General features: G+C 41.7%; 1 protein-coding gene across 1 annotated transcript in view; it reads left to right on the top strand.

Moving 5' to 3' along the window:
• The first annotated feature begins 14,603 nt into the window (after positions 1-14,603).
• sptbn4a (spectrin, beta, non-erythrocytic 4a) overlaps positions 14,604-27,902 on the top strand; it is a 39,757-nt gene continuing 26,458 nt past the window's right edge. Inside the window, exon 1 of the mRNA XM_048233384.1 lies at positions 14,604-14,792. Within this exon, the coding sequence (XP_048089341.1) occupies positions 14,670-14,792 (123 nt within the window). The 5' untranslated portion in view covers positions 14,604-14,669. The remainder of the gene's footprint in view (positions 14,793-27,902) is intronic.

The following is a 27,902-nucleotide window of genomic DNA, read 5'->3' on the forward strand; positions in this document are numbered from 1 at the left end:
ACATTGTGGACTTCAGGAAGTCAAAAGCTAGCACACACACACACACAACACATCCTCATCAACTGAGGAGCATGTCACCAGCTTCAAGTTTCTGGGTGTCCACATCTCTGTGGACCTCTCTTGGACCCTCAACACTTCTACCCTGATCAAGAAGGCTCACCATCGTCTCTTCTTCCTGAGGAGACTAAAGAAGGTCCACTGTCTCCTCAGATCCTGGTGAACTTTTACCGCTGCACCATTGAGAGCATCCTCACCAACTCTGTTACAGTATGGTATGGCAAATGCTCTGCCTCTGACCAGAAAACACTGCAGAGGGTGGTGAAAACTCCTCAACGCATCACTGGTTCCTCACACCCCTCCATCGACATCACATTGCACCTTTCTGCTTTTTTGCACTTCTGGTTAGACGCAAACTGCATTTTGTTGTCTCTGTACTTGTACTCTGCACAATGACAATGAAGTTGAATCTAATCTAATCTAAAATAATCTAATCAAATGAAAAGTGTGACTGCTGGCCATCTTTCTCATTCGGAATCAAGGATATGATGCTACTTTGTTAGTTCAAAAGAACTCCAATGATTTTAAACTTCAAACAAGTGTCCACCCACCCAGGAAGAAGATGTTTGCCAATGAAGCCAGGCCAGACTCTTTGCCAAAGAGGAGCGTAAACATAGCCAAAAGTATGGTTCACAAGGCTTGTGACAGTAAGGCTACTGTAGGTGACAGTAAGGCTAATTAGCATAATAATAGTTATTTTTGCATTTTTATTTTTTTCATAGCCTTTACTTTTTATTTACTGCCTACAGGAGATTTCTGTGATGCACACAAGTGAACAATATTAATTTTATTACATGATTTCTGCTCGAAGAAAGTGACCCAAATCGCCATTTTGGCAGCCATTTTGTTTATGCTAATTAGATGGTCAAAATCTCAAAATTCTGCTTGGGAACAGGGCTAGTTGGATTCAGCACATGTTAATTATGATAAAAAGTCCTGTTCCCAACTTTTACTAAGAAATGCCTCTAGAGCCATATACAAGTAGCCTGACGAGCCAGACCCACATTAAAATGTAGGGTCTGGGCACTCACCGTTCGCAGTGCTCAGTCCGAGGGGCGGGATAATCAGTTGTCTTTCAAATTCCCTCTGCACGCAATAGGACAGCGGCAGCGCTATGAGTCCCACGCGTTTCCCACCAGCGGAGCTAGTTGGTTAGTTCAAACGTTTGCCAACTTAATAAAAGCTTAACTCGTGTCCAACTGTTCGCCAACAGCAACATCCATCTTATTTGTTTTCAAGTAGCAGGGAATTCAAGCCAAACCGTTGCAACTCTGCCATCAATCATTATGTTAAACCCACCTAACGACTCTATACACGATTTCATTGGCCTGATTGAGTTTCGATTTCTGGAGCTCACAAGCCAACGGAGAGTTGCTAGACTAGCCCTGACAGCAAATGTAATTTGCTGCCGCTAGGGGCGCGTCTAGATTTCTAGGCTAATATACAAGGACTTTTTCTTAAAATAGCACAAAACATGTTGAAGTCCATAGTTGTTTTCTAAGGTCCTGGCTGTTATCTTTAGAGTTTCTCATGACACAAGCAAAGAGGCACTGGGTCTGAAGGGAGGCCGTTTATTATCAAAAATATGGATGATGAAATATCCTTTCACAAAAACCTGATCTGAAAGCAATGTCACAAGGCAAACACTGTGGCAAAAACTGTTACAATATTTGAGCAAAGAGGTTAAATGCAATATTACATGAACCATACTACATAACTGATGAGAACAGTTTGATACTGAGAAGGTATACAAAGTTGAAAGTTTTAAGCCAACTGTCCATTCATGCTGTGTTTTCTGTTCTGCTTTTTCTGATGGAAAAATCAGTGCTGAAATTGAAGTTTTCATAAACTTTGTTGGTGTACACTACGGAGGCATCTCATGATTCTTTCTCTTCTTACCTGCACCAGAAAATTGAATGCTGTCAGATATTGAATGCATTTTTTTAAGTACATTAAAAAGTCATTTGTAAGGCAACAAATGCAGTAGTCTGAAATATGCACCAAATCACACATAGTAGCCTACATCCTACATCACAGGGGTGGTGCTAGGGCATTGCTTGCTGATGTGGCTTAGCAACACCTATAAGCAACACCAAGGCCATCAAGGCCAAGGCGGTATAATTCTTATTATGATGCAGCTGTAGGATCCAGAGTGATCGCTTTTAAAATGTTTAACATTCAAACCCTGCAATGAGGGTTCAAAAGACGACATGCACTTCATGGGCCTCACAAATGTCACATTTAGGTAATATTTACATATGAATTCTTGAAGTCCTTTTTTACTCCAGCTCACATGAAATGCCTCAGAATGTTTGTCAAAGATCGGCTCACAAGGTAGTTGAACTGAGCAGCCTCTGGCAGCTTTGATGATTTCCAAAGAATCTGCAAATTGGAAGTTTACTGATTTAACTGTTTTGTCTTTTGGAATGATGTTAATTCTTCAAAAACAAATTAACCTGGAGTGTTCACACCATGTAGAAAACAAAGACTGAAAATGTTCTTATAAAATTTTATATTCTTGATGAATTGGTACATTTTAGGTCACACTTTACTTGGATGATCAGCTATAGACTCTACTATATTATCAATAAACTATCTGTTGACGCTTTGAACAAACTATGGTTAGGTATTGGGTTTAAGGTAATGTTCAGTAATTGCTCAACAACAATCTTGAATCTTAATAACAAGATTAACAACAATCTTAATTTGAACAAACCATCTAACCTCTATACGAAGACTATCCAAATAAAGGTTCATGTAAAGATGGAAATATGGAAACACATTTCAAAGAGTAAAACAATAACTCTTACGTGTTATGGTAAAAAACATGGATAAAACCCAGAGAGGACTCATTCTATGATGGCAGCTACTTTGATCTTTGAGTATGCCTCTGATTTGTGTCACTCACAACTGCATATTCAGTGACGTGCATCACAACTTCCTGGTTAAGGCGGTACTCACAACCAGTGCTGGTTTCCTGCTACAATCAAAAGTTGTCATCCAATCATCATTTCACAAAATCAGCAGACATTACATACTTGTCATAAAAGTGTAAGGACTCACTGATGTATGTGCATTTCTACAGAACTGTAATTAGCTGGTTTCTGACATTACAGGAGCTGTTTGCTGAATTCCCCATCTGTGGTTAAATTCACATGTTGACATTACACAATCATATTCTGTCAGCTGGTTCCTTGAGACCGCAAAGAGTTCCACTATTGCATTTAGATTTAGTTGATGTGTTGTTTATGTTCATTTACCAGCTAATAAAGATAAAATATCTTGTTTCATGTGCCCTTTTTTTGAATTTGAGCCCCTGGCCCTCAAAAGGTCTCTGTACGGCCCTGACTAGCTCAATTGGTAATTTATGAAAAGGGTGTTAATCAAATTACATGAAAATGAACGCTCTGGAAATGCAGTGCTTGTATGAGTACTGTGCTGGAGCCTACCTTTTGAATATGTGTGAAAATGCATGGTAGTTAACACCAAAAAGCAAAACCATATTGTTTGTTGTTGTGACTACTTGTCATAAGGGCATTGCCATGTTTATGCACACCAATTTTGGCAACTAAATACTGAATGGCAGTGCCATTCTGAACACAAATCTCTACAAAGACAGTCAGAGACAAGTTAAACATATGTTACTTTAATAGGTGTTCAAGGAATAATTGCGTTGCGTCAGCAGACAGTGTTATGACATACAACTCTGAGGGCAATGGCAAAGGGATCCCTTTCTACACAGGGTGTCCAGTAAGGCAAAGCTGCATTAACATCTAGGCTGTAACAATCAAGTCCATACATATCATAATACAGCACTATTGACATAAATTAGGTCAAGCACATATTTTATAACCCCTCAAGGAAACAGACCTGGTGTAAACCTTTGACAAGACTGCTTCACAAATACTTTAATAGCCATGAACAGATTGTTGGTCACACTTTACTTGGATGGTGATACAATTTGTCGTGGCCAAGCCCAACTGAGCTACCACATTTCCTTTCTGGGAGACAGGGATTTCGTCACCCCAGATACTAGACACTTCCCCTACGCCAATTCGTTATGGATCCCAGAGCCACCAGCAACATGAACCACACAACAAATAAATAGTTTTTAACAGTATTTATTTGTACCCCCTATCTGGCACTTTCACAATTACTTCGCAGCCATAACAGCCAGCATAAATATCAGTGAACACACAGGAGGAAAAGCTCTCACTTCAAGTACAACACTAAACACGGTGATAAGAAAGTCCCATATAGCTGAACATACTCAGCAAAACACACTTCTCTGGCTGGCGAACACAAGGCGAAATCTTGCGTCCCTTTTAGACGATTTCAGAGCGCTGGATCACCATTGAAGTTTCTGTCCAGGTCAGCTCCACAGCACTCGTCCGGCCGTCCTCAGAGCCCCGCGGATTTCCTCAGCTGTCCCGGATTTTGATCCTCCGTGTGCTCGTGGGGAAGGAAAACAAAGAGAGCACAGGAAAGCACACACACACACACACACACACACACACACACACACACACACACACACACACACACACACACACACACACACACACACACACACACACACACACACACACACACACACACAAACCGATGGCCCTGCTACCTGTAGGTTTACACACAGTCCCCGCAGTCCAGTCTCTCGTGTGTTTCCCCACAAAACCACCGCTCTCAAACATGGATATGGCTCCCTATTTAAACTTACCGGTGGCCAATCAGTGTCCCGTCCATGATCAATCCTCCGGCCGCACGGCTGTCATCAATCACTAATCACAGGTAAAACGCAGCCAGACATCATTGAATAATCACAGCCCATTTACCCTGCATTCATTCCTGCTACATGTGTACATCAGTAATTAGGATACACAAACCCATATGCCCTCTGTAGCCCCGTGTGTTTGGTGAGGGTGTGACATATAGACTATCTATAGAGGTTGATGTTATTAATAAACTATCTGTTGACACTCCGTGAACAACAAGTTATATGGTTAGTGATTGGGTTTGGTTAAGGTGATATTCAGTAATTGCTCAACAACAATCTTAACCCTCTTGTTGTGTTAGACCTTTGTATCAACTTATATTATATTGTATATAACCGGTTTTGAACTTCCATTTGCTATTTATGGCCTGCAGGCCGCATTGACCTGAGCTCATGCAAGTCAGAAAGGGGAAGATTATATTGGGGAAAGGTTCCAGTGGGGGCTGGCATAGAAGTAAAGAGGGGGAGTGAGGGTGTGTTTGAGTGTGTGTTTTAATAGACCTCTCCAGAATAAGTCCCGCCTCAGAAACATCCGTGTCCACCAACTTCCGGTTGTCAAATGTCTATGGGAATTAACATGGCGCTTCGAAATATCGTACCTGTCAAACTTTGTAGGTGGCAAAGTAGAAAAAGCTGGTGGGCCGATTGGCCTACATACTTCTGCCATCTAGTTTCCACTGGATTTTTTGATTGTCGGTGCCGTTAAAGTAGTAAACGATTATTAATGCTAACCGGGAGCTAATTCCGATGTACAGTACGCGGGCAGAGGAGGGCGTTAGATCTCGCTCACAACCAGTCACAACCTAACGTGATGGTCATTTTCGCGTGTGATTCACGTGTGATTTCAGTGGTCTATAAAAGTAAATCGTTTGCAAGGTTCAGCCTCTTTTCAACACGACTTAACTTTGGTTTGACTGTGCTGAGAGTTTGTTGGCTGTTATTGAGATATTTGAAAAAGAAAGAAATCGCCGACAAAGACACTAAAGACATGACGAGACGAGATTTTTTTTTTTTTCAAGAAAAACAGATAATGATAAGCAGACTAGGAATCAGAGGCAGAGTGGCAACAAAATGGTTTACAAACGTTATTCTTTATTCTAAATGCGTACCACCGATAAAGAGAAAGAAGTAGGCAATGATTTGAAATGTAAGCTGACTGTTGTCAAATTTGCCAAATAAAACCAGGGGGAAACGATATGGTTCATGCTCCATCATGCTGTTTCATTTGTGCCGAAAAGGAGGGAGAATGAAACATTACGCACGTTCCACTTTTGCATAAATAATTTTTGGTCAGGGCTGAAAAGGCAACTGTATTTGGCAGAAGACAGATATGTTTCTAGTAACAAAATATGAGCTTTCAGTGTGATGCAATCTCTTTGTAAATTACATTTGATTAAAACGTGCTTCATCTGTTCTGGCTATCCCCGCTATTTGGATCTTATATCACTTAATGAACAACATCTCAACACTAAATGAATGATGATCCGTAATTGTCATCAGATAGCCTAGTCATATGGGTAGATATTCAGTGTGTTTGAAATAATTAATTCGATAATATTTTCAATCTTTGCAGAGGAAAAGTTTTGTGTAAAGGGAATTAAAGGCCTGTCTCATATAGACGCCTGTCTCTAATACTAACTAGTGTAGTTTGACGATTTGGGAAAATAAAAGCCTGGGCTATTATTTGGACTTTTACGGTACTACATGAATGTACTACACCAGGGATGTGATTTTGCTAAAGAAAGGTTTTTCACCAATAACAATGCTTTATGTTTATTTTAGACCCAATTTATCGACAGAATATTAACAAAATGACGACTACACCCTATATTATTGACTGTTTCCGACTACAGATTCATGCATTCAACTTGACTAAACAAAATTGTATTAAGTCTAATGATCTATTTTTTGGAGATTAATTTGCTCTTATAACATCAATTATAACAGTTAGTAAATGAACTGTTACATACAATGTCTATTTTTTGTATTATGCTAGATTTAAGTTTAAAAAAAAAAATTTTTTGTCTGTCTCAAACTTCTTGTCAACTCTGTTAACTCTGTTATAAAACTACTTAAAATCCACAAAGACTTTGAATATGAAGCATGACACCTACACAAAGAGATGCCAATTACTCTGACAGGAAACTTTGGAAAGGCAGTGAGATAAGTTAAGCTTCTTCTCTCATTAATTTGAACAAAATGTTGAGGAAACACCAACAGTAGATTAGTTATTCGTCAACTCTCTGTTGTTGCATTATTGGAGTGAAACTCTCGCTTAATTTTTTAAAAACAATAATATGATTAAAATACATGAAATTCTGGTTTTATACATATCATGCGGTAGCTAGTTTAAGGTAAGGGTATGGAGCTAAGCCACAAAATGATGGGAAATGTAAACTCTGTTATCGTCAATTCTGTTAATTCTGCATAGATAATAATAAGAGAGTTGACAATGATGTGTTGTCAACTCTGTTCAATAGCATTTAATGAGAGTGTCAACTCTGTTTGTTTAAGATTTTGCTCTTAAAATGATGACTATATATTTTTTTGTTTCAAATGTATATCAGAAGATGTGTTAAAACTAATATTTTTACCACAGGATTTCTTTTTAAATTTAATTTATGTTAAAGCTACCCTTTTTTTTTTTAGAAAATATGCACCTCTTAGAAACTTGCTAGTGGAATGTGTTTTTTTTAATTTCAGGACAAAAAGTAGCAATCTTTTCACATTTAAAGTTGCTTCGGTGACTGTAGAGACAAAAGTTCTCTTCGGGAAGGCATTTTCTGCTATTACATAATTTTAAATTAAAATAAATACTTACAGGTTACAGGTTTAAGCTCAGCAAATACTTGTCATGTTAACTTTGAAGAGTGTTCTATGACTATAAAAAAAGTTTAATGATAAAAACTCAAATTTTTTTGGTTTCTCTCTACACTTGAAATGTACCCCGAATTATAGAATGACCCATTTACTTCAAATGTAAAAGGCTTGGCATGATAACACAACATGATATATGACATGACAGCACTAGTTCACCTTTATCCAAGGTATTGGGCCTCTCCTTTTTGTGCTTGTACTTGCTAACGATCTTGTGGAATAAAGTTTTTTTCTTAGATGCAGATGAACCTGATATTAAAGCAAAACAGAGAAATGAAACATGGCCCGGTAAGCATGAAGTTGCATGTAAAAACAAAATAGAAAAAGAGAACAAGGTCCTGGTAAGCAGTGTTGTGTGTAACGAGTTACAAAGTAACGAGTTACAGTAACGTAACTACTTTTTTGAGTAAAAAGTAGTGTAACGCGTTACTACTGAAAATTTGGTAACGTAACCGTAGTTCCTTTTTCATATCGGCGCAACATTACTTTTCCCAGGGACAGATTTGACAGCGACACTGCTGCTTTCTCAGTTGCGCGCTTGCGCTAGGCACGAGCTCCACACGGCAGCCTACATGACAGAGGCTGGTAGCATGAAGTGCAATTATAGCTCCACACGGTATGTGACAGAGGCTGGTCACTATTGACTGTCAATGGGTTACCATCAAAAACATAGGCTGGAAAAAGCAACACTTACCCTAATATTGCTCAAATGACTGAATAAAACAGCATTTATCCTGCAGAGGAGTTGCTTATATCTCGTGACAGTGCGTCTTCAGCTGTGCTCCATACGTGTCTCTTGCCTCTCCCCTAATCACTTTTAACCGTCATTACCAATTTGCAAATGATGGTGAATAACTACTCATCATTAGATGTACAGAATTTCGTAATATCTTTATTCTAATTATGTTTCAAAAGTAGTCAAAGGCCATTCAAAACGAGTCAGAAAAGTCGAGACAGGACCAATCATCAAAATTTCGGTGTCCACCACTCTAGTTCATCCAAAACAAACCAGAAAAGGGACTCAAAGTGCTAAATACCGGAATTTTCCTTTAATATAAACAGGCAATAATAATACAAATATTTGTCGTAATACTCAGAAAGAAAGAAAAAATCACAGAAATTGACAAATGGACAAGTAACTGTCAGGATATAGTCTTGCCACCAGAGGGGGTGGTAGTGAAGGAAGATGTCAGCACGAAATGATGTCACCTTCTGTATGCATTTGGCATGACAGTACCAGGATCTCATTCTTCTTAGCTCACCAACATCAACTGTATTTAGGGTGGCCAGATGTCCGGCTTTAGGGAGGACAGTCCTGACTTTCAATGCCTTGTCCTGTGTCCTGCGCAACATCAAGCAGGACGCATATTTGTCCTCCTTTTTGAGACAGGCTTGAAGAGCGGAGTTCTAGAATCTTTGCTGGGACGCAGCACAACGTCCAATGCCGTAACACTCACTCACTCACTCACTCACCCAAAAACACACACACACACACAGACACAGATGAAGACACTGAAGACAAGTCCCCAAAAGACTGAAGCACTTTAGAAATGCTATACTTTTTGAGCAGTTGAATGTATTTTTTTTTTTTACAATCTCCTTTGTTGTTTACATAAAAGGTTATAGCCTAGAAATCTAGACGCAATCTAGCGGCAGCTCATTCCTGGCTCGTCAGGCTAGGTTATTTATGCTTTTTTAAAAAATAAAAAAAACTATTATTATGTATGTTACAGTACCTGTTATTTGTTTTTAAATTTAAGTCCACACATGTTATGCTTTGTGGCACTCTTCACTTTAAAAGATTAATCTCAGTGGTCAGTTTTTGAACACCACAAGGTATTGAATACATACAAATACTGTGAAACACTTTTTGACTTTTCATTAATATTTTTTCCTATTTAGCTACACAAACATAATCTTTAAACCACATACAATTGTCTTGTAAATGAGAGTAGGCCTATACCAGAGTCCTATGTACACCATAGTAATTTATTGATATCACCTCCCATGTATAGGCTAATGCATCTGCACCAGCATTAGCTGTGGCCCAAGTTCAGCGGCAATGTGGGAAGACGATAAAGCGGGAACTCTGAAATTGATGACACCTCTCCGGTGAAGTGAAATTTTCAATAAACCAGTTACGTGCAACCAGTGTTAAATTCTGATATATCTATCTTTAATTAACTTCGGCCTGATTTTGACCAATTTGTGCATCTGCTCTGGCCACAGTGCACATGCACTATTGGCAAAATACGCCGATCTGGAAGCTGTCGTATCTCAAGAACGCTTCAAGGCACATGCTTCAAATTTTGTACAAAAGTTCAATTGGACTCTGTGAGTGACCATGCAAGTCCCATTCTTGTCAACGTGAATCTCAACAATGCCTTGAGGCACGTGCTTCAAATTAAGTATGAATGTTTACTTGAATTATAAGATGAACTGACTTTTAGAGGTCAAAGCTCAAGATGACTGATCATATGTAGCCTATGTCCCAATGCCTTGAGGCCCACGCTTTAAATTTGGTAGGCTATATTCACTTGAACTAAAAGATCATAAAAGGTGGTTAGATTCCTTTCAACTTTAATCCATGCACGCCTCGCCACACAAATGTATATCAACCAGAAACTCCTGGCTATGCGGAGACAATTTTTTTGGGTTGTTTTGCTGGCATCAAATTCATGAGCGTATATTTATATGAATTTGTCGAATTTGTCAATTTCAACGTTCGATAGGTTGAATATTGCATAACACACACACAAATGGGATGAAACACACACAGTCCAACACTCCCGAAACACACCTGCCAACACTCGCGTTTTCCCCGGGTTTCTCCCGTATTTCAAGGTCATCTCCCGGCGCCCTCGTTTTGTTATTTCTCCTGGGAAACTCCCAGAATTTGCATGACCATCAAACTTAATTTTAAAATTACGAATCCATTATTTTTTCTGTTAGTCTGACATTTCCCGCAGCATTTCCCGGGTTGCCAAATTGTGCATGAAATACACCCTACACATATAGCCTACACCAGGGGTTCCCAAACTTTTCCACGACAAGGCCCCCCAAATACCACTAGGTTCTGGCCAAGGACCCCCGTGATGTGTTATTAAACCCATCGACAATACTACGGCAAATGTAAAAATACATTAAGCTAATCCTAATAATTATTTTAGCCACAAGCACTTCGCGATGGAGCATACAGTGTGTAAAAATTGTATTTGGGGCTTTGTGCTATATGAGAGCTATCACGACTATTATTCCCAGTCATCATGGAAAATATAATGTAAAGATGTGCGTCACATTATTATAATAACATTGTATAACAACCCTCATAGTAATAGGTATATTTTACATTTTTCAAATGTATTCATGTAGGCTATTGCTTTTATTATTCCCTCCAACTTGCTGAGGGAAACCCTAACCCACTATGACTTACTTTCAATTTCAACCATTTTGTCATAAAACCTGGCAACACAAAACCCATATAAGGAATGGGTGCACACTGCGGAGCCGCTGTCACGAAAGTAAGCTAAGCTTGTATTGTTAACTGGTTTCTCTGTCTTTAACTCAGGTTTTCTTTAATACCTTGTATTGTACATATCTTTTTGGAAAATAAAAAACATTTGATCAAAAAAAAAAAAAAAAAAAAGCTAAGCTAAGCGGGCTGGTTAAATAGCCTAGTTTGTCAAATTGTTAGAGAAGAAATGTTGTGATTAACACATCACATTGTAACTGTTATTGAGTGTTGAGTGTCCCGTCTTTTGAAAGCTTAATGTATGACACACACACACACACACACACAATTAAATTGCCATGCCTTAAGCTAAGCGGGATAGTTAAATAGCCTAGTTTGTCAAATTGTTAGAGAAGAAATGTTGTGATTACCACATCACATTGTAAATGTTATTGAGTGTAGATCCCGTCTTTTGAAAGCTCAATGTACACACACACACACACACACACACACACACTCACACACACACACACACACACACACACACACACACACGATTAAATGGCCATGCCCTTTTTAGACCAAAGTGAAATAAATTGCCCTGCTGGTAAAATGGTGCCATGCTGGTCTCCCCTACTTTGTCCCTCTGTCCTTCCTGTAGTATGAATAGCTGGTGCAGGCCAGTCAAGACTGCTGGAGGCCCAAATAGGTGAAGGTCCCCTTAAATGGGAGCAGGCCTTCCGAGGAGAGGAGGGAGCCAGCTGTGCTGTTTGGCCCATGTGTTCTGTCTCTCTCTCTCTCTCTCTCTCTCTGCCCCACACATGCTCAGTCTTTTTTTTCTCTTAATTTCTCTATATCACCCATTTTCTCTTACCCTCTTCATCTCTTCATCTCTCTACATCCCTCCCCCTCACTCTACCCATCTCTCTCTGCCTCTGTGCCCCCCCCCTTTCCTCTGTCTCACACTCAGCTGTTTGCAAATGATGACAACATGGGCTCTCTTCATCTCTGCCCTGTGTGTTCCCTCCCCCTCCCATCGTCATTCTGCCTCGGTCATTACTGCTGCCTCTCTCTCTCCAGGTCGCTCTCTCTCTCTCTGCACTTCCAAACATGCATATGGTACCAACACATATTTCCTCCATGTGACTGCTGCATTCCCCTAGACCTCTTTCTCTAGGCTCAAACACTACCTCTCTCCCTCTCCACACACACACACACACACACACACACACACACACACACATATATATATATATATATATATATATCACTCTACTCACAGAAGGAGAGGGAACAGCTCCACAATCAAACTGAATGAATATATATATATATATATATATATATATATATATATATATATATACACTGAGGCATGTCACAGGCTCTGTCTCTTTTTCTCATCCTCATTCACATGAGTTTCATCCATGTCTCTCTGTCTCTGTCTCATTATGTGTTTTAAATGTATTTATATATGTATCCCTCTTTGCTGTCTTTCCTGCTTCACTCCCCATTTGCCGATCATCCCGACCTTCTTTGGGCCCTTCCTGCCTTGCTCTTTCCTCACACAACCTTTCTCTCCTCAATCTTTGCTTTTTATATCCCCCTCTCTTGCCTCCTCCTCCCCTCTCATTCTCTCTCTCTCTCTTTCAGCCTCTGTCTGTGCCTCTCTCTCCCTCTCCCTGTCTCACACACACATGCTCATCCTGCTTGCTCTCTCTCTCTCTCCCCCCTCCCTCTCTCCTTCTCTCTCCCTCCCTGCCTCCCTCTCTCCCCTGCTCTAGCACTGCAGTGCTGCTGGTGATGAGAGCACAGGCTCGCACAGCGGCGGAGAGGCAGGCACTGCAGCATGCACCAGCAGCGTCAGAGCGGACGCCATGAGGAGCGACGGGAGGAGAGCAAGTGAGAGAGAGTGAGAGAGTGAGCGAGAGAGAGAAAGAGAGAGAGAGAGAGAGTGAGTGAGACGGGGGGAATGAGAGAACGTGTGCGTTGGAGCACAGCCCTAGGATCCTCTGCAGCGGCAGAAGCATCGCTAGCAGAAACAGCGGCGGCAGCAGCAGACAGAAGGAAAGGGCTGCTGTTTTTGAATCTCCCTGCACTCTGAGAGGGAGAGGGAAAGAGAGAGAGAGAAAAAGCCTGCACCTTGAAAACCCCCCCTCCTCCTCCTCCTCCCCCCTTCCCTCAATCCAGCAACTCCACCGACCCCCACCCCATACACACCTCCTCCACCCCCCACCTCCTCCACCAGCACCAGCAGCCGGCTCCTCCCACTCAGTCACCTCGCTACGGCAACACTTCACTAGGACGACGATAGCATACGGGACGCAGCGGAGGCAGGGACGTCAGCCTCCTGGGCCCCAACAAGACGAAGGAGGAGAGAGAGAGAAAGAGACACACACACACACACACACACAGAGTTTTTTTTTCAGCTACCCTTCCTGCCTTCCATCCATCCATCTTTCCTTCCTTGCCTCCTCTCGGTCCTTTCCTCCTCCGGAGGCTCCAGCTTGGATTTCTCTAACCCGGGGGAGAGGATGGACAACTAACCCGACTTGTGCGGCGGCTACTGAGATACGCCTTGTGGATGCTGTTTTAGAGCTGACTCTTACCTTCGGCTACCTCTTTGTCATTGTGATCCCCCCCCTCCCTCCATTATCATTACTTTTAAATTCTCTTTTTCCTTCCATCCACCCTCCACCCTTTATCTCTCCCTCCCTCCATCCCTCTTCCCTTCTCTGCCCACTGCTCTGCCTCTCTATCTCGCTGCATTGGGTTGTTTTCGTGGGGACGGTCGCCGTGCCGATACTGCAGCACCCTGGACTGCAGGGGCCCAGCCTGCAACCAGGAGGACATGAGGACCCTGGGGTGCCCAAGCCCCTGAACTGCCCCCACTGCTGAGGTGCCTTTCTGATTTGGGAGGTGGGGAGGGAGGGGGATGGATTTCTAGATTTTTTACATCTCAGTATTTGTGCGGGTGTGAGAGAGAGAGGGAGTTGATAGGTGTGTATGTGTGCGTGCACGATGAGTTTGAACTGTATATCTATGTGCCGAAGGTGAGGAGGAGGATCGTGTGGTATTTGTGTTTATGGGTATTCTTAAATAGATGTGTGTGTGTGTCTGTGTGTGAACGTGTTTGCATGTGAAGTGTGTTTACATACGAAAATAGATGCACGCAGACAGGTAGGATTGCAAGGGTGACACGATGAGGAATTCGACGGAGGTGGGTGGGTGGGCGACTTGGCTTGCGAGATGGACGCGGGCCGACCATCCTTATTCTGCCTCCACCTCTGATCGTTCTGTTTGTGTCTCTCTCCCACCCGTAGCGGAGCGGTGCAGAGCGGAGAGCGTGAGCACCAGAAGGAGGAGGCGGCGGCGGCGGCGGAGGAGGAGGCGAGGAGGAGGAGAGGAGGAGGAGGAGGAGGAGGAGGAGAGGAGGAGAGGAGAGGAAGACAGGAGGGCCGCAGGGGCACCTCAGGTTGGGGTCTGGTGGGAAGGAGCCACGGCAGGAGCGAGACCATGCTCATGGCGCGGGACGGCGCGCGAGACGAGGCCCAGAAGCTGCACCGCAAGTGGATGAAGCACCAGGCCTTCATGGCCGAGCTGGCGCGCAACAAAGAGTGGCTGGCCAAGATCGAGCAGGTGACTCAACCGTTCTGTGGGGCATGCGGGAGGAGGGGAGGGGGCGCTGGTTGCTGATGGCATAGCGGGACAGTAGTGGGGTGGACAGGGGTACAGCATGACATAGGGGTCAGGTGGAGGGGAGACCTGGGGTACAAGGGGAAGGGCAAGAGGGGCAACAAGGTGATGTTGGTGAACCAGGTAAACAAGACCTAGAGGTGGAAGGACACCCCAGATGGGTGATGGGTGGTTTGGGATTCTAACACCCTTACCCCTCTTGGAGGTGACATTGCTCCAGCTGTTCTGTTGGCTTTGTAGGAGAAAGGGACTTGATCATGACCCACACGGATGGAGAGACCCAAGAGGATAAGGTTAGGCAGAGAGTATGGTGGCTGATGGAGGACAGTTATGCTATCTCTAATGACTGAAGAATGTGTAGGGGTCATAGGAATGATGGAGGAGGTATTCTTGCAGCAGTAATATGAGTTCACTTGCTGTAAATAAGGGGGTAGACTGGTGAGGCCAGCAGTAAAATATTCTTCCTGGATGAGGTGACTGTTTGTTATCACAGACTTCATATCATTTTGACATGGTGGTGTCCTACTTGTAGTGACGAATATATGGAGTCTTTTCCCCTTTTCCAGCATGATGAGTTTTGGCAAGAGCTGGGTTTGCGGAGTTCTCCACAAATGAGAAAGCTGGTCATCCATGGATGTTTGTTTCTATCATTGAAATGGTCTTGTGTAGCTCACGGCAGATGGGTTGCTGTGTTTTTGGAAACACTTGCTCTTTTTTCTCCATCTATGTGACACCATCGCCCTTGGTTCTTCTCATACTCTCACACTATAGAAACTCCTAGACTGACCGTATGCAGTCTTTGGTTGGTGGGAGCAGATTATCTGCAGCACAACCGGCAAAATGGAAAAAATGACATAACATCAATCTGATTTGGAATATCGTGTGTGTGAGTGATTTTGTGCACATGTGTGCTGTGTATGTGCTGGTGTGTGCGCGCGCGTGCACTCTCAGCAGTGTGTGGTGCAGTCATGCTTCAGAATTGCCGGTGACAGTATTTTTTCTCTCGATAAGACAGACGGCTAAACCTGCAGTGTGTGAGTGTGTGTGTGTCTGTGTGCTGCTCGCTGCTCAGAGCCGTGACGCTTGGTGCTGTGTTGTTAGCCTAGCCTCCTTGTGCACTGCGCTAGCGCACGACGGACGCTGCCTCTTGCCCGAGTCCCAGCCCCCAGGACCCTCCGTCCGCTCTCTCCCTCTGTAATGTGATCACGGTGCAGCATCATGCGTGCAGGGACTGTGTGATTCGCGCGATGTGGTGGTGGTGGAGGAGGAGGAGGAGGGGGAGAGGACGCTCTCAGAAGCTAACTGGGAGAGCAATATGGCAGCTTACTGCAGATATTTCATCAGTCTGTTCACACACACAGGCCCAGATAACACCGGGTTTCCCCTACAGACACACCAAGATTCTGGCGAGGTGTTAGAGGGTGGATGGGTTTAAATACTCTGTGTGTGTGTGCGAATCTGTCTCGGTGTGTCATGATTATTTAATAGCAGAGTGTTTTAGGCGAAGGGAGTCTCTGTTCGAACAGTATTTGGTGCATCACTGTTAGTGTTCTATTCAGTTGATGCAGCCAGACAGCATCATCGTATGCTCACATGCTAGTGACTCTCTTGCTCTCCTCATGTTGTCATACTGGTACAGTTTAATAGCTGAGACAGATGTTTGTAGAAATATGTGGCATTTGGCCATGGCTAACTGGCAGGGGACTGTGTATAAGCTGTGACAAATGTTCAGGCCACTCACTTATAGTCAAACAAAGCTATTTAGTAAAATAACTTAAGTCTTCCACTTAAAACGGATGTGGATATACAGTGTTATTTCATTTAGTTACAGAACAGTCACATACAATTGCAGAACATTTGATCATATCCACTGATGTGGTGGCATTCCATCAGAGAGCCATTTTCATATTTCTAGTGGTTATATTACATTCAGGCACACAAAATCATTATGTTACCATATGATGATTGTTGTAGCCTATAGTATTATAGTAATATGTTTATAATTAACATGAACTGAACTTGACTGATGACAAGTAATAATCACCTGGTGTCTTTAAATTATTGACCCTGTCAGGTGAATCCATCTACAATTTATACATAACCACATCATATCCTACAAGATGAAACGTCATGTTTGTCAGACACACTCAGCAGTGGTCCTTGTCCAAAGTAATCTGATAGGTGACAGTTTTGGATGATAAGCATTTTCTCAGCCACCTTTATCCTCTTCACTGTATCCACTGTTTTGTATGCTTTCTCCATGATTATGATATGGTTACATTACATCCACTGTATATTTGGCTCAGGCTTGGGAGACTTGCCCACAGAAATACAGTAGTTCAACCTTCAGAATAACTACTTTGATATTAGTTTTCGAAATACACAAAACATTAAAACAGAGAGCTACACAACTGGATTATTTTTCATTGTAAGGCAAAAGCAGGCCAAAGGCCTAAAGTGCATCCATTTTGAGATAGTAATTATTAGTGCTTTACATAAACATTCACAAAAGCACTGAAAAGCACAGAAAATACTGAATATTTGATTTCAATTGAAATGCCATAATCTGAGGTATCAGTGGTGTGTCAGAATGTTTAAGTGAATGTTTACGTAATAACAGCATTAATAATAACATTAATTACGTAATATTCTGTGTCAAACATGGCTGATGTTTAAGAGAGCTCATCTTTGTTACCTAATGTCTGTCAGCGTCATCATGTTATTGCTAGTATTCCAGTCTTGGCTGTGTTGCTAAAAAACATTATTGGGTTTGCTGCTGTTAAATGATCGAGAAACTACTACCATTTTGAACACTGTCTCTTATTTACGCTGGCTCTAGCACAGGGATGCTTTGGGGAAACACAGTCCTGCAGAATAGCTGTGACTTGCTTGCTTTAGCTGGTATCTCCCTTTGCTGGCTCTGGCTGGGGACTGTTGATCTCTGTTGCTGAGCATACACAAAATTAGATTTTATCTGTCAGCAGGCCGTCAGTGGCCAGGTCGCTGTTGGCACGCCACCCTGCCTTGTTATTTACCGTCCCTCTTTATCTGTTGTGCATCATTTATAAGGGTTGTTTGAGAAAAGAAATGCAGGGTGCTCTCCTGCGTTAAAATACAGTATTGAGCAGTTCAACGGAATGCTTTTCTCTTGTCATCACGTATTACGCCTATTGCCATTTGTTATAGCTATAAACATACAGTGGCACCTTCAATTATCATCGATTAACTGGATAATAATATGTATGTTGCAAATTGCTGAAATCATCCTGTAAATATAAAATATATTATTATTTTGTGTGGGGTGACACTAGAGCCTGTTGGCTTGGCAGTAATAGTCAGAGTGCAACTTTCACGCCCATCCACATACAGTAGACATCTGTGTCCCCCAAATTAGAAGAACAGGAAGACCAGATTACTATGCTGCAACCATCATGCTCAGCTACTCAGAGCAAATGACCTGTATTTACACTCCAGTGAGTACTGTTTCAGTGTCAGTGCAGTCTGGCCATAAAGATGCAGATCCATACATAATCCTCCATTTTGTTCCCCAGAAGCAACATTGTTGATTGGCTGGAATAGTATAACAGCAAAAAGTGCATTGACTGAGTGCACACATTGGATGGACAGGTGGAAAAAAACATGTCTGAAAATGTCTATGAATTCTACAATTGAAATTATACTCAAGGACCTTTAAAGCAGCTGATTGTCAGACTCATCTGCCTCTGATCGGATGCTGGCCTGCTCCACCATACAAAGGCCTGATCTGTCCAACAGAGAGCTTTTCTCTATGCTGGACTGACTAAAGTGAAACATCACTGACTGAAATGCGGATCCATGCCACATTGACGCCAGATTTGTTCCAAATTCAGCAGCTACAACCCTTGGTGGATGTGCTGGACTGCGCACAAATCAACAAGGGCTGGTGATCCCTGTGTGTGTGTGTGTGTGTTGGACTGACACTGTCTGTGTGTTTTTGTGTATGGTGTATGTACCCTATGTACTGTGTTTTTTGTGACTGTGTGTAACACCAAATTATTAAACCGACAGTCCTACCGTAAGATATCACTGACTATATCAACAATCATTACAAATTTTACATTGTCCATCAATGATTTACACATTTCTAGCGACAAAAATAACAGTTGCTCCATGCTGTCTGGTTTTTATTTATGTTGATTTGGACAGGGTATTACAACATCCGTCTAGTGGTGGTTTGCACAAAATGTGCAAATCACAATAAGACAAAGCCGTTGGCTCATAAAATGCAGCTATTTCATCAAGATGTCACCAAGTATCGTATGTTCTAAGTAGGGTATATTCCAGTACAGAAATGAACATAATATTAGATACCTTCAGCTCTGACTTCCAATGGCCATGTCCTTAATCTATGATTGAATGCTTGAGTTAGGAGAGAATCGGACAAAAATCAGTCTGGAAGTTAGCCTGGCGAGCCAGACCCACATTAAAATGTAGGGTCTGGGCACTCACCGTTCGCAGTGCTCAGTCCGAGGGGCAGGATAATCAGTTGTCTTTCAAATTCCCTCTGCACGCAATAGGACGCAATAGGATATTTGTTTTGAAGTAGCAGGAAATTCGAGCCAAACCGTTGCAACTCTGTCATCAATCATTATGTTAAGCCCACCAAACGACTCTATACACGATTTCAATGCCCTGATTAAGTTTCGATTTCTGGAGCTCACAAGCCAACGGAGAGTTGCTAGACTAGCCCGCTAGGGGCGCGTCTAGATTTCTAGGCTATCTGGAAGTGTGTTACACCCTTCCTTTTAAAAATCTGCTTTGATTGTAAAGTCCTGTAGTCTTACCCCAGTTTTAGACATGAACTCTGTAATGCCTCCTTCACTTAACTGATTAAACAGTCTTGCAGCCATCACGATCTGTTGAACTTTTCATGACACAGCCAACAGAACACCCATATTTCCATGGAGACAGGGAGAGATGGCCAGTTAATCTGTACATCAAACATTCTCAGTCTCATAGAAGTTAAAAGAATAGCTAATACCATACAGTGTTTAGTGAAACACCAGCAAAGTCACTATCATTAGTTAAGTCAGGAGGAGTATAATCTCTCATACTCAGCCTTAATCTTAGCTAACATGTCTGCCATCATTACAATGAGTATCACTGGTGGATCACTGAATGCTGAATGCTATGGTTATTGACACCAGAATATCTAAGTGAAGTATTTTACTTTTCATGGCTGTTGTCATATTTATGTTTGGGGTGTCAGGTTGGGATAGGATTTGTTTGGACCTCTACAGGCTTATGCCTTTTGTTGATACTGGTAAAATGCAAACTATATTCATGCCAAAGTGAGACTTTAGGCTTCATGTGAAATGAATAATATGATTATTGTGTACGGTGAAAATAAACCCTCTAAGCCCTTTTTCACTGGACCCGTTACCCATGTCAGGCCATCGGATACATACAGTATTTGAAACCCAGCAGTGCAGCCTTTAACCGCTCTTTGTGTGTATTGCCTAGAAGGAACGTTTGCTTTCAGTGACTCTGCTTGTACTTGTTACACTCTTGGAAACAGGGACCTTAATGGATTATTTAAAAACTTGAAGGTTCTACATCAAATGTTTCCTCCATGCTATCTGAACAAAAAGCAGTCCTTCCAGCCTTATATGGGTTCCTTGCAGTGCAGGGCTTCAGTACATCTGACAGTAACAGAACCTTCTAGAATCTTGTTTATTTTTTTTTTTTTTTAAATCTTTTTGTAGAGACAAATCTTTAGTCTTTCAAATGCTGCAGCAAGTTATACACCCTTTTCCAAGATTGAACTGTCTGAGAGCAGGACTAGCTGTAATGACACAGGGCACAAACACAATCAAGACAATGGTCCATGATTTCATTGATGGACAATGCAGTGGGCAATATGCAAAGTCCTGCCTGAGGTTTATTTAACTAATTGACCATTTGGTAGCATGAGCAGGATCCTAAGCACAAACATGGGTGTGTCCATGCAGGGACGTAATATTTCCATGGAGAAATTACTTCCTTCATATCAACACCCTTTCTGCAAAACGTCTAGATAGATAGATAGATAGATAGATAGATAGATTCATGCCGAAAAAAATGTAGGCATCACATAGCTTATATGACACATATAAAACAGATGGTGATGGTCTACCCACCAAATTCCAAATTCCAGGCCACTTCTAGTTGTTGGTTAAATGATTGTGACTGACTGATAAAGAATGACTTCATATCAATATTATCCAACTAATCACTCAACCCATTTATGCTTGATGTGTGAATGCATCAGTGAAATTAGTAAATACAGGTATCACCACCCATTCTCACTGCACAGTAACTGGTGTGTGAAGGCTGTTTGTGGGATGTCTTGCACTATGAAATTAGGCCTTGAATCTGCACTATCCAAGGTATCACTTTTTTATGAGCGGAATCTTGTCTCAACACATACCCTTGTGACTTCATGGGCTGATAGATGTGGCGTTGGAGAAGGGAACCCTGATGGAAGTTGATACAATGGAATGCAACTGGTTCTGGGTGAGATTTGGGCCAGATACACTCCACAATAGTCTGAGTATCATGGGAGTCCATGAGAGTGGAACTGCTGGCCAACTGTCATTGTCCACTAATGTGCTGGGTTTTTGGGATTGGGATTTCCATGTATACTGGGATAGATGTTGGTACACTATGCATGGGAAGTGGAAAGCCTATTATGTCAATGGCATATAAATAAAATAAAATTGAAATTAATAAATTGAAATTAAACTAAATTGAACTAAATTGAAAGCAGACTATTAAATATGAATGGATAATCTGGCTCCTATTTGGGAAACTGAAATGTGAAAGCTCATTTCTGTGGCCACCCCATAAATGGATCTAACACAATGTTACTCCCTACAATGTATGTAGAAGTGGCCTGGAATTTGGATTTTTTTTTTATTTATTTTTTTTGGGGCAGCCGTGGCCTACTGGTTAGCGCTTCGGACTTGTAACCGGAGGGTTGCCGGTTTGAACCCCTAAGCCTTGAGCAAGGCACCTAACCCCTCACTGCTCCCCGAGCACCGCTGTTTTTGCAGGCAGCTCACTGTGCTGGGATTAGTGTGTGCTTCACCTCACTGTGTGTTCACTGTGTGCTGAGTGTGTTTCACGAATTCACGGATTGGGATAAATGCAGAGACCAAATTTCCCTCACGGGATCAAAAGAGTATATACTTACTTACTTACTTACTGTATGTATGTATGTATGTATGTATGTACAGTACAGCACATAGCTTTGCAAGACAAATGTTTTTGTAGTCATATCAATCAAAAGTGACAGGAAGTATTGATTTCACAGAAATTGCCAATCTTTGAACAGAGGACAAAAATAGATCTCCGCAGCCAACTAACTGACTAAAGGAAAACAGTCATTTGGAAATTCACTCCAATAGGCATGTTCATAAACAAAGGATGACAGTCCACTACATTCTCGAGAGATCATTTCTCCTGTCCTCATTTCCTGTTATTTTGAGATACTTTATAACACATACTAGATGTGAGTTGGGTGATGCCTCACCCATTCAGCCTCAGTGTTTCTAGAATTATCCTCCTGCAACTGACCCCCTATCAGCTCCTGAAATACTGAGTTATGGCCCTAGTGATCTACTGCCCCGAGCAGAGCACAATCAGTAGTTGTTTTATGACCTATGGTTCTAGAACTAGTGAAGAGCCATCTTATGCAAAGCTGCTCAAAGAAAGGGAAAGGTTCCCTGGTTGTGGTCCAGATAGAAATGGTGATCTTTTACTGCACAGGTATAGCCCCTATTATAGATTGCTCTGTAGAACCAGTGGACTTTTATTACTGATGTACTGGTTTCTAGGCCTTACATGAGAGGTCTACAGCGTGATATATTTACAGTTGTAAATACCGGAATTATGACACTTAATATAAAGTTTGAGTTCTCCCATTATTTTGATCTCGAAAGATAGCTCTTCAAAGTTCCAGTATAAAGAAAATAGAAACAGAGCAGAGGTGAAAGTCTTAAGAGCCTATCACAGTGGTTGTCACTGACAGAGCAGTGAGATGCCAGAGAATCAGAGGTCTGTCAGCCAGTTCATCCTCCATCTTGTTCCATTCCCCTAAATATTTAATTCACTGAAAATACAGCAACACTACAGCTGACAGACATATTACCTGACAAAATAATGCCCAATTAAGAATTACCATATTTTGTGTAATCTACAAAGCCAAAATATATGGGTGTCAAGGTTTTGAACTATTTTAGGAATAAAGAATCATGTAAGGTACCTTGGTCCCTCTTTATACTAAGTATTCTAGTACTTACACAAGAGTAAATGAATCACACTGTAGACCTCCCAAATAAGTACACTTTTTATACAGTTATTGTTGTTAACCCCAAAACTAACACAGTATACAAAAGCACAAATATTTTTCTTTCACTAACCATAAAACAAAACTACATTGTACCCAGACATTTATTGTACATGAAGAGGGGCCAACATATTTTTATATCATATGCTCCTTGTTGGTGCCCCCCACCCAATCCCAATCCTCCCCCACCTTTTTTATGCAGCCCTTGCCACTTAATCTACTAAACTCCTCTTCTACTGCACTCTTTACCCCCCATTAATGCACAAATAGGCTGACACCAGACATAATTTCACTGCATTTCTTACTTCCAGTAACTATATGCATGTGACAATAAACTTCCTTGGATCCTTGTATCCTTGTATATCAACACTATAAGTTTCACTAACCCTGTCTCCTGTTCTGGAGTTTGGAGCTCTTGTTATGGTATAACTTCTTTCATTTCAATATTCAGATGCTATCCTCAGTGCTGGAGGGCTACAATGAATGTCCTCTCCACCTTCCTCCCTCCCTGCAGAGCCACCTTGGGTTCTGGTTAGCTATTGATTTGGTATTAATGTAATGTATTGGTGTAAACAGACTCTAGGGAAGGCACAGTTGCTTGATGCTGGCTGCAAACATGCTGTCAGTCCGGGGGAAAGACTAAAAGGGGGGAGCCCACTCTTGCTTGTATATTTAAATACATTAACATTTATAGCTAACTAGCAAGCTAGGTGAAGTTTTCTTTCATCATGCTAATTTGGTTGATGTGGAGTAAGAGTGCTTTATGCATTCATGCTGTTCAAAAACTCTCAAAAAGCTTGATATCTGATGTAATTAAAAGCACCAGCCACTGCTGAAAATATACTATAATGTGAAAACACATGCACCAATTATGCACAGGCACCCTAACCCTGATGTGTGCATTGAGCCAAATGTTGACACTCATTTGTGTTTACATGACCTATAGCGCTCCAACCCATCTGTAACTAAGCAAGTATAATTAGCAAGTATATCAGAGTTAGTTTACATGCTGTAACAGAAGCAGCACAGACGTGATATAAATTGTGATCAGGGAGGCTTTAAGGCTCCGATCATAGTGTACATGTAGCTCCCCTTCTCTCCCCTCCAGAGCTCAAGGTGTCCTTAAGGCAGGAGGGAGCTTGGAGAGAGGTGCATCATCCTCAAGCTGCATTTGGTGAATTAGCTCATTGCCATACCTTATCTTCAGTTTACTATAGAACCGGGCTGCTATTGTGTGAATAATTGCAATGGAGAAATGATGGCCACCAGTGGTTCTTCAGGGCTGACTCTAGTGCTTCTCAAGGGCTGGGTGTCTCTAGAGCCCTTACAGTGTTACATACACACACACACACACACACATATGCACACACGCACACAGATTCACAGACACACACCAGGCAGAGAGGCAGGTATCCACGGAAACGCAATTTAATGAGGCCCGTTACCTGAGAGACCATAGAAACGATGACACTGCGTCCCGTTGTGATTGGAGAACTCTGTGTCCTTTTGGAAGGGTTCCTGACCTCCCTTCCTCCGCCCCCTCCTCCCACCTCGCCTTTCAACCACGGCTGTCCTTACTCAGCACAGGGAGCGGGACTAGCAGCCACTGCAGTGACTGACAGGGCAGCTTGGCCAATCAGAGACCACGGCCATGTCCTTTCAGTCTGACCTTGCTTATCAACCGTGTGAGAGGAGGGACAGTTCCATTCTTAGAAGCCATCTAGCACATGTTTACACTGTTGTGTTGACATATGCAAGGCCTACAGACCACACATACTTAGATTCAGACAGTTTGGATTAAAGATGAAAAATTATGTGGTTATATTTATATTCTGTACATGTGTACTGTGTACACTAACACATGTAGTAAATATATTATATTCACCATTCAGATGTGTCAAGATCTGTAAGACTCACCAGTTTTTTGACTGATTCATTATATATTAAGTTATATATTAAGTATATCAAGTGAAGTATATTAATATTATAGTAATTTTGGCTATTACTTGATAAAGATCATGTAGCCTGTCTGTTTTTTGGATATGGAAGTATGTTTATTGATTAATTTATATCTTTAGTAGCCTACTGTAGTACTATGTTGAATTTAATGTGACTGAATTTGCTATGCAGTAGGCTATATCTCTGTCAGTACATCCATCTCTCTTCCCATTTAACAACACTTAAAAACACAATTCAGAACTCTGCTGGGAGTCTCTTGACAATCATTATGCGTTGTACTGTCTTGCATGTGTTGATAAGAGTGAACACTATAGAGCAGGAAGAGCAAATTACAGATTACAGCAAACACCCAGGGCCAGATGTACTAACGCTTTTGCGCCCACTTGAGGGGTACTTTCTTTGCAACATACGCGTAAACACAGGGCATGACATGTACTAACAGGCCACACTTACACCGCAGGCCAGTAAAAGCGCAGACTGCATGTTGCAGGAGCTGAGAATGGCAAATAGCGTTTTTCCATGTCATGCACATGCATTCATAGGAGGGTCAGGGGAAAGTGGGAGTTTCATGTAAAAAAAATGGGAAGCGAAGCGTAAAATGCGCCTAATTAGGTATTCCCCAGTATGTATGAAAACTGCGCATGAAAGCGCACCTCTGTTTTGCGGTGAAATATTTCCACCTGGTAAAAGCAGGTGTTAATCTAAATTGCAGTTAAATGCATCAGTAAGAGAAATGTTCAAAGACAACAGAATCGCTATTCATAGCACCAGGTTTGCTTCTTTGTATTATGTAGAAAGCAACCTTAACTTTCGCTGGCCCTTCTAATGTCTTACTTGCATGTCATCAACTAAAACTTTCCTACTTGCTAGATGTGACTATTAAAGGAGAATTCCGGTGTGATATTGACCTAAAGTGTGTTGAAACATGATACCGAGTGTGAACGTATGTCTCATAGCCCATCTCGGCTTGTCCCCTGCACTCCAAAATCTGGCTAGTTAGCCGATGCTACCAACAGCTTTTTCAATGGTGGTGCTTCGCATCGGCTAGCCATGCAAATAAATCACTGTTTTACACCATTTACGAGGCTCAATGTATCTCCACACTTCATTGGTAGACTTCGAGGGCCCTGACATTTAAAAAACGAGACATTGAGAACTTTGAAAAAGCACTGGTAGTTTACTTACAAGACGATTTATACAGACAGTATCTTCACGAAGTTTAGCGTTTGCAGCAGGGATGGAAATTAGCCACCCGCCCCCCGCCAAATGCGGGTAGTTTTGTGCGCTGGCGGGTGAATTTGGTCAATTTACCAGCCACTGTGGCGGGTAGATAAATAGAGCTAGCATAGGCTACCACAAATAGTCAGATCCGATCTAATTTTCATAGTTATTGACGGGTAAAAAAATAAGAAAGTGTCTGTAGGGATCATGTAACGCTACCAGCCAGAAATCGCATTGATTTGAAGTTCAACAACTACCAGTGAGCCGCCACCTGCAGCATAGTCTATAGTCACTGGTGCAGTGCTTCACTTTTTGCCATTACCATTAAGAAACTGTCGTCGCTATGCTTTCATGTGCCACTGCTAGCTTACTTCAGGATGACTGCATAAACAAATCTAGTGAGATCTGTGGATCTGCGTTGTATCTAAACAGACTAATATTCTCATGCGAATTTGTCTTTTGAAGTGGCCCGTAGCAATTTTAATCTGGCCAAATGTCTACGAGGTCTCTAACTTTGGACTGTTGTAATATACGATACGGCCAAATACAAAATAAATGTTAACAATATCGCCTAGATAACTGTAAATATTAAAACCAGAGTTTTTCCAATGTAGTTTCACAAAATGCTAAGCATTAAATTTCCTAAAGCTGAGCTGTGCATTTATTGTTCAGTGCATGATTTCATAACAGGCCAAACAGAAAATAAATACTAAATGTTAAATATAGCCTTGATACCTGTAAATATTTAAATCAGATGATGTACAGTATAGTTAGATCAAGTTGTAGAGTCGATAATAGGATGCTCCAGAATTCACACAAACGGAGTCTTAAAGGAGCCACACCACTTTTATGACATGACACTATGGCAAAATTCAGCACATTTTAGTCATATCGCAATAATGCCGATAACCGTGATCATTTTAAGTAGCCTACTATAATCATGATATCACATTTTCATGCCATTTCTCTAGTGGCTGGTAAAAAAGTTGAGTGGCTGGTAGATTTTGGAATCCACCAGCCAGGTGGCAGGTGGAAAAAATATTTAATTTCCATCCCTGGTTTGCACCCATCTTGAATTTAGTCACGATAAGTCGAGCGATGAGTAAGAATGAACAGGTATGATAAGGGATCAGGGATAAGGGATCCAAAAATAATTCAGTGGAAATGCATGGATTCCAGTTGCTACTACTGGAAGAAACTGGAATCCATGCATTTCCACTGAATGCAGGGGACAAGCCGAGATGGGCTATGAGACATACGTTCACACTCGGTATCATGTTTCAATACACTTTAGGTCAATATCACACTGGAATTCTCCTTTAAATCGGCCATAGCCTACGTGCAAAAGTAGTTTGAGTAGAAGTACTGCTCCTCAATATTCATTATCTCCTTGCTTGTTGACATCTTATCGTATTGTATTATTTCATAATCGCTAAACGTTTGATTCCTTTTAATGTTGTCATCATTTAACTTCATTCAATTGCACTTGTGATTGAAGTATGTTG

This window comes from Alosa alosa, chromosome 2, assembly GCF_017589495.1.
Source record: "Alosa alosa isolate M-15738 ecotype Scorff River chromosome 2, AALO_Geno_1.1, whole genome shotgun sequence".
NCBI classification, from domain to species: Eukaryota; Metazoa; Chordata; class Actinopteri; order Clupeiformes; family Clupeidae; genus Alosa; species Alosa alosa.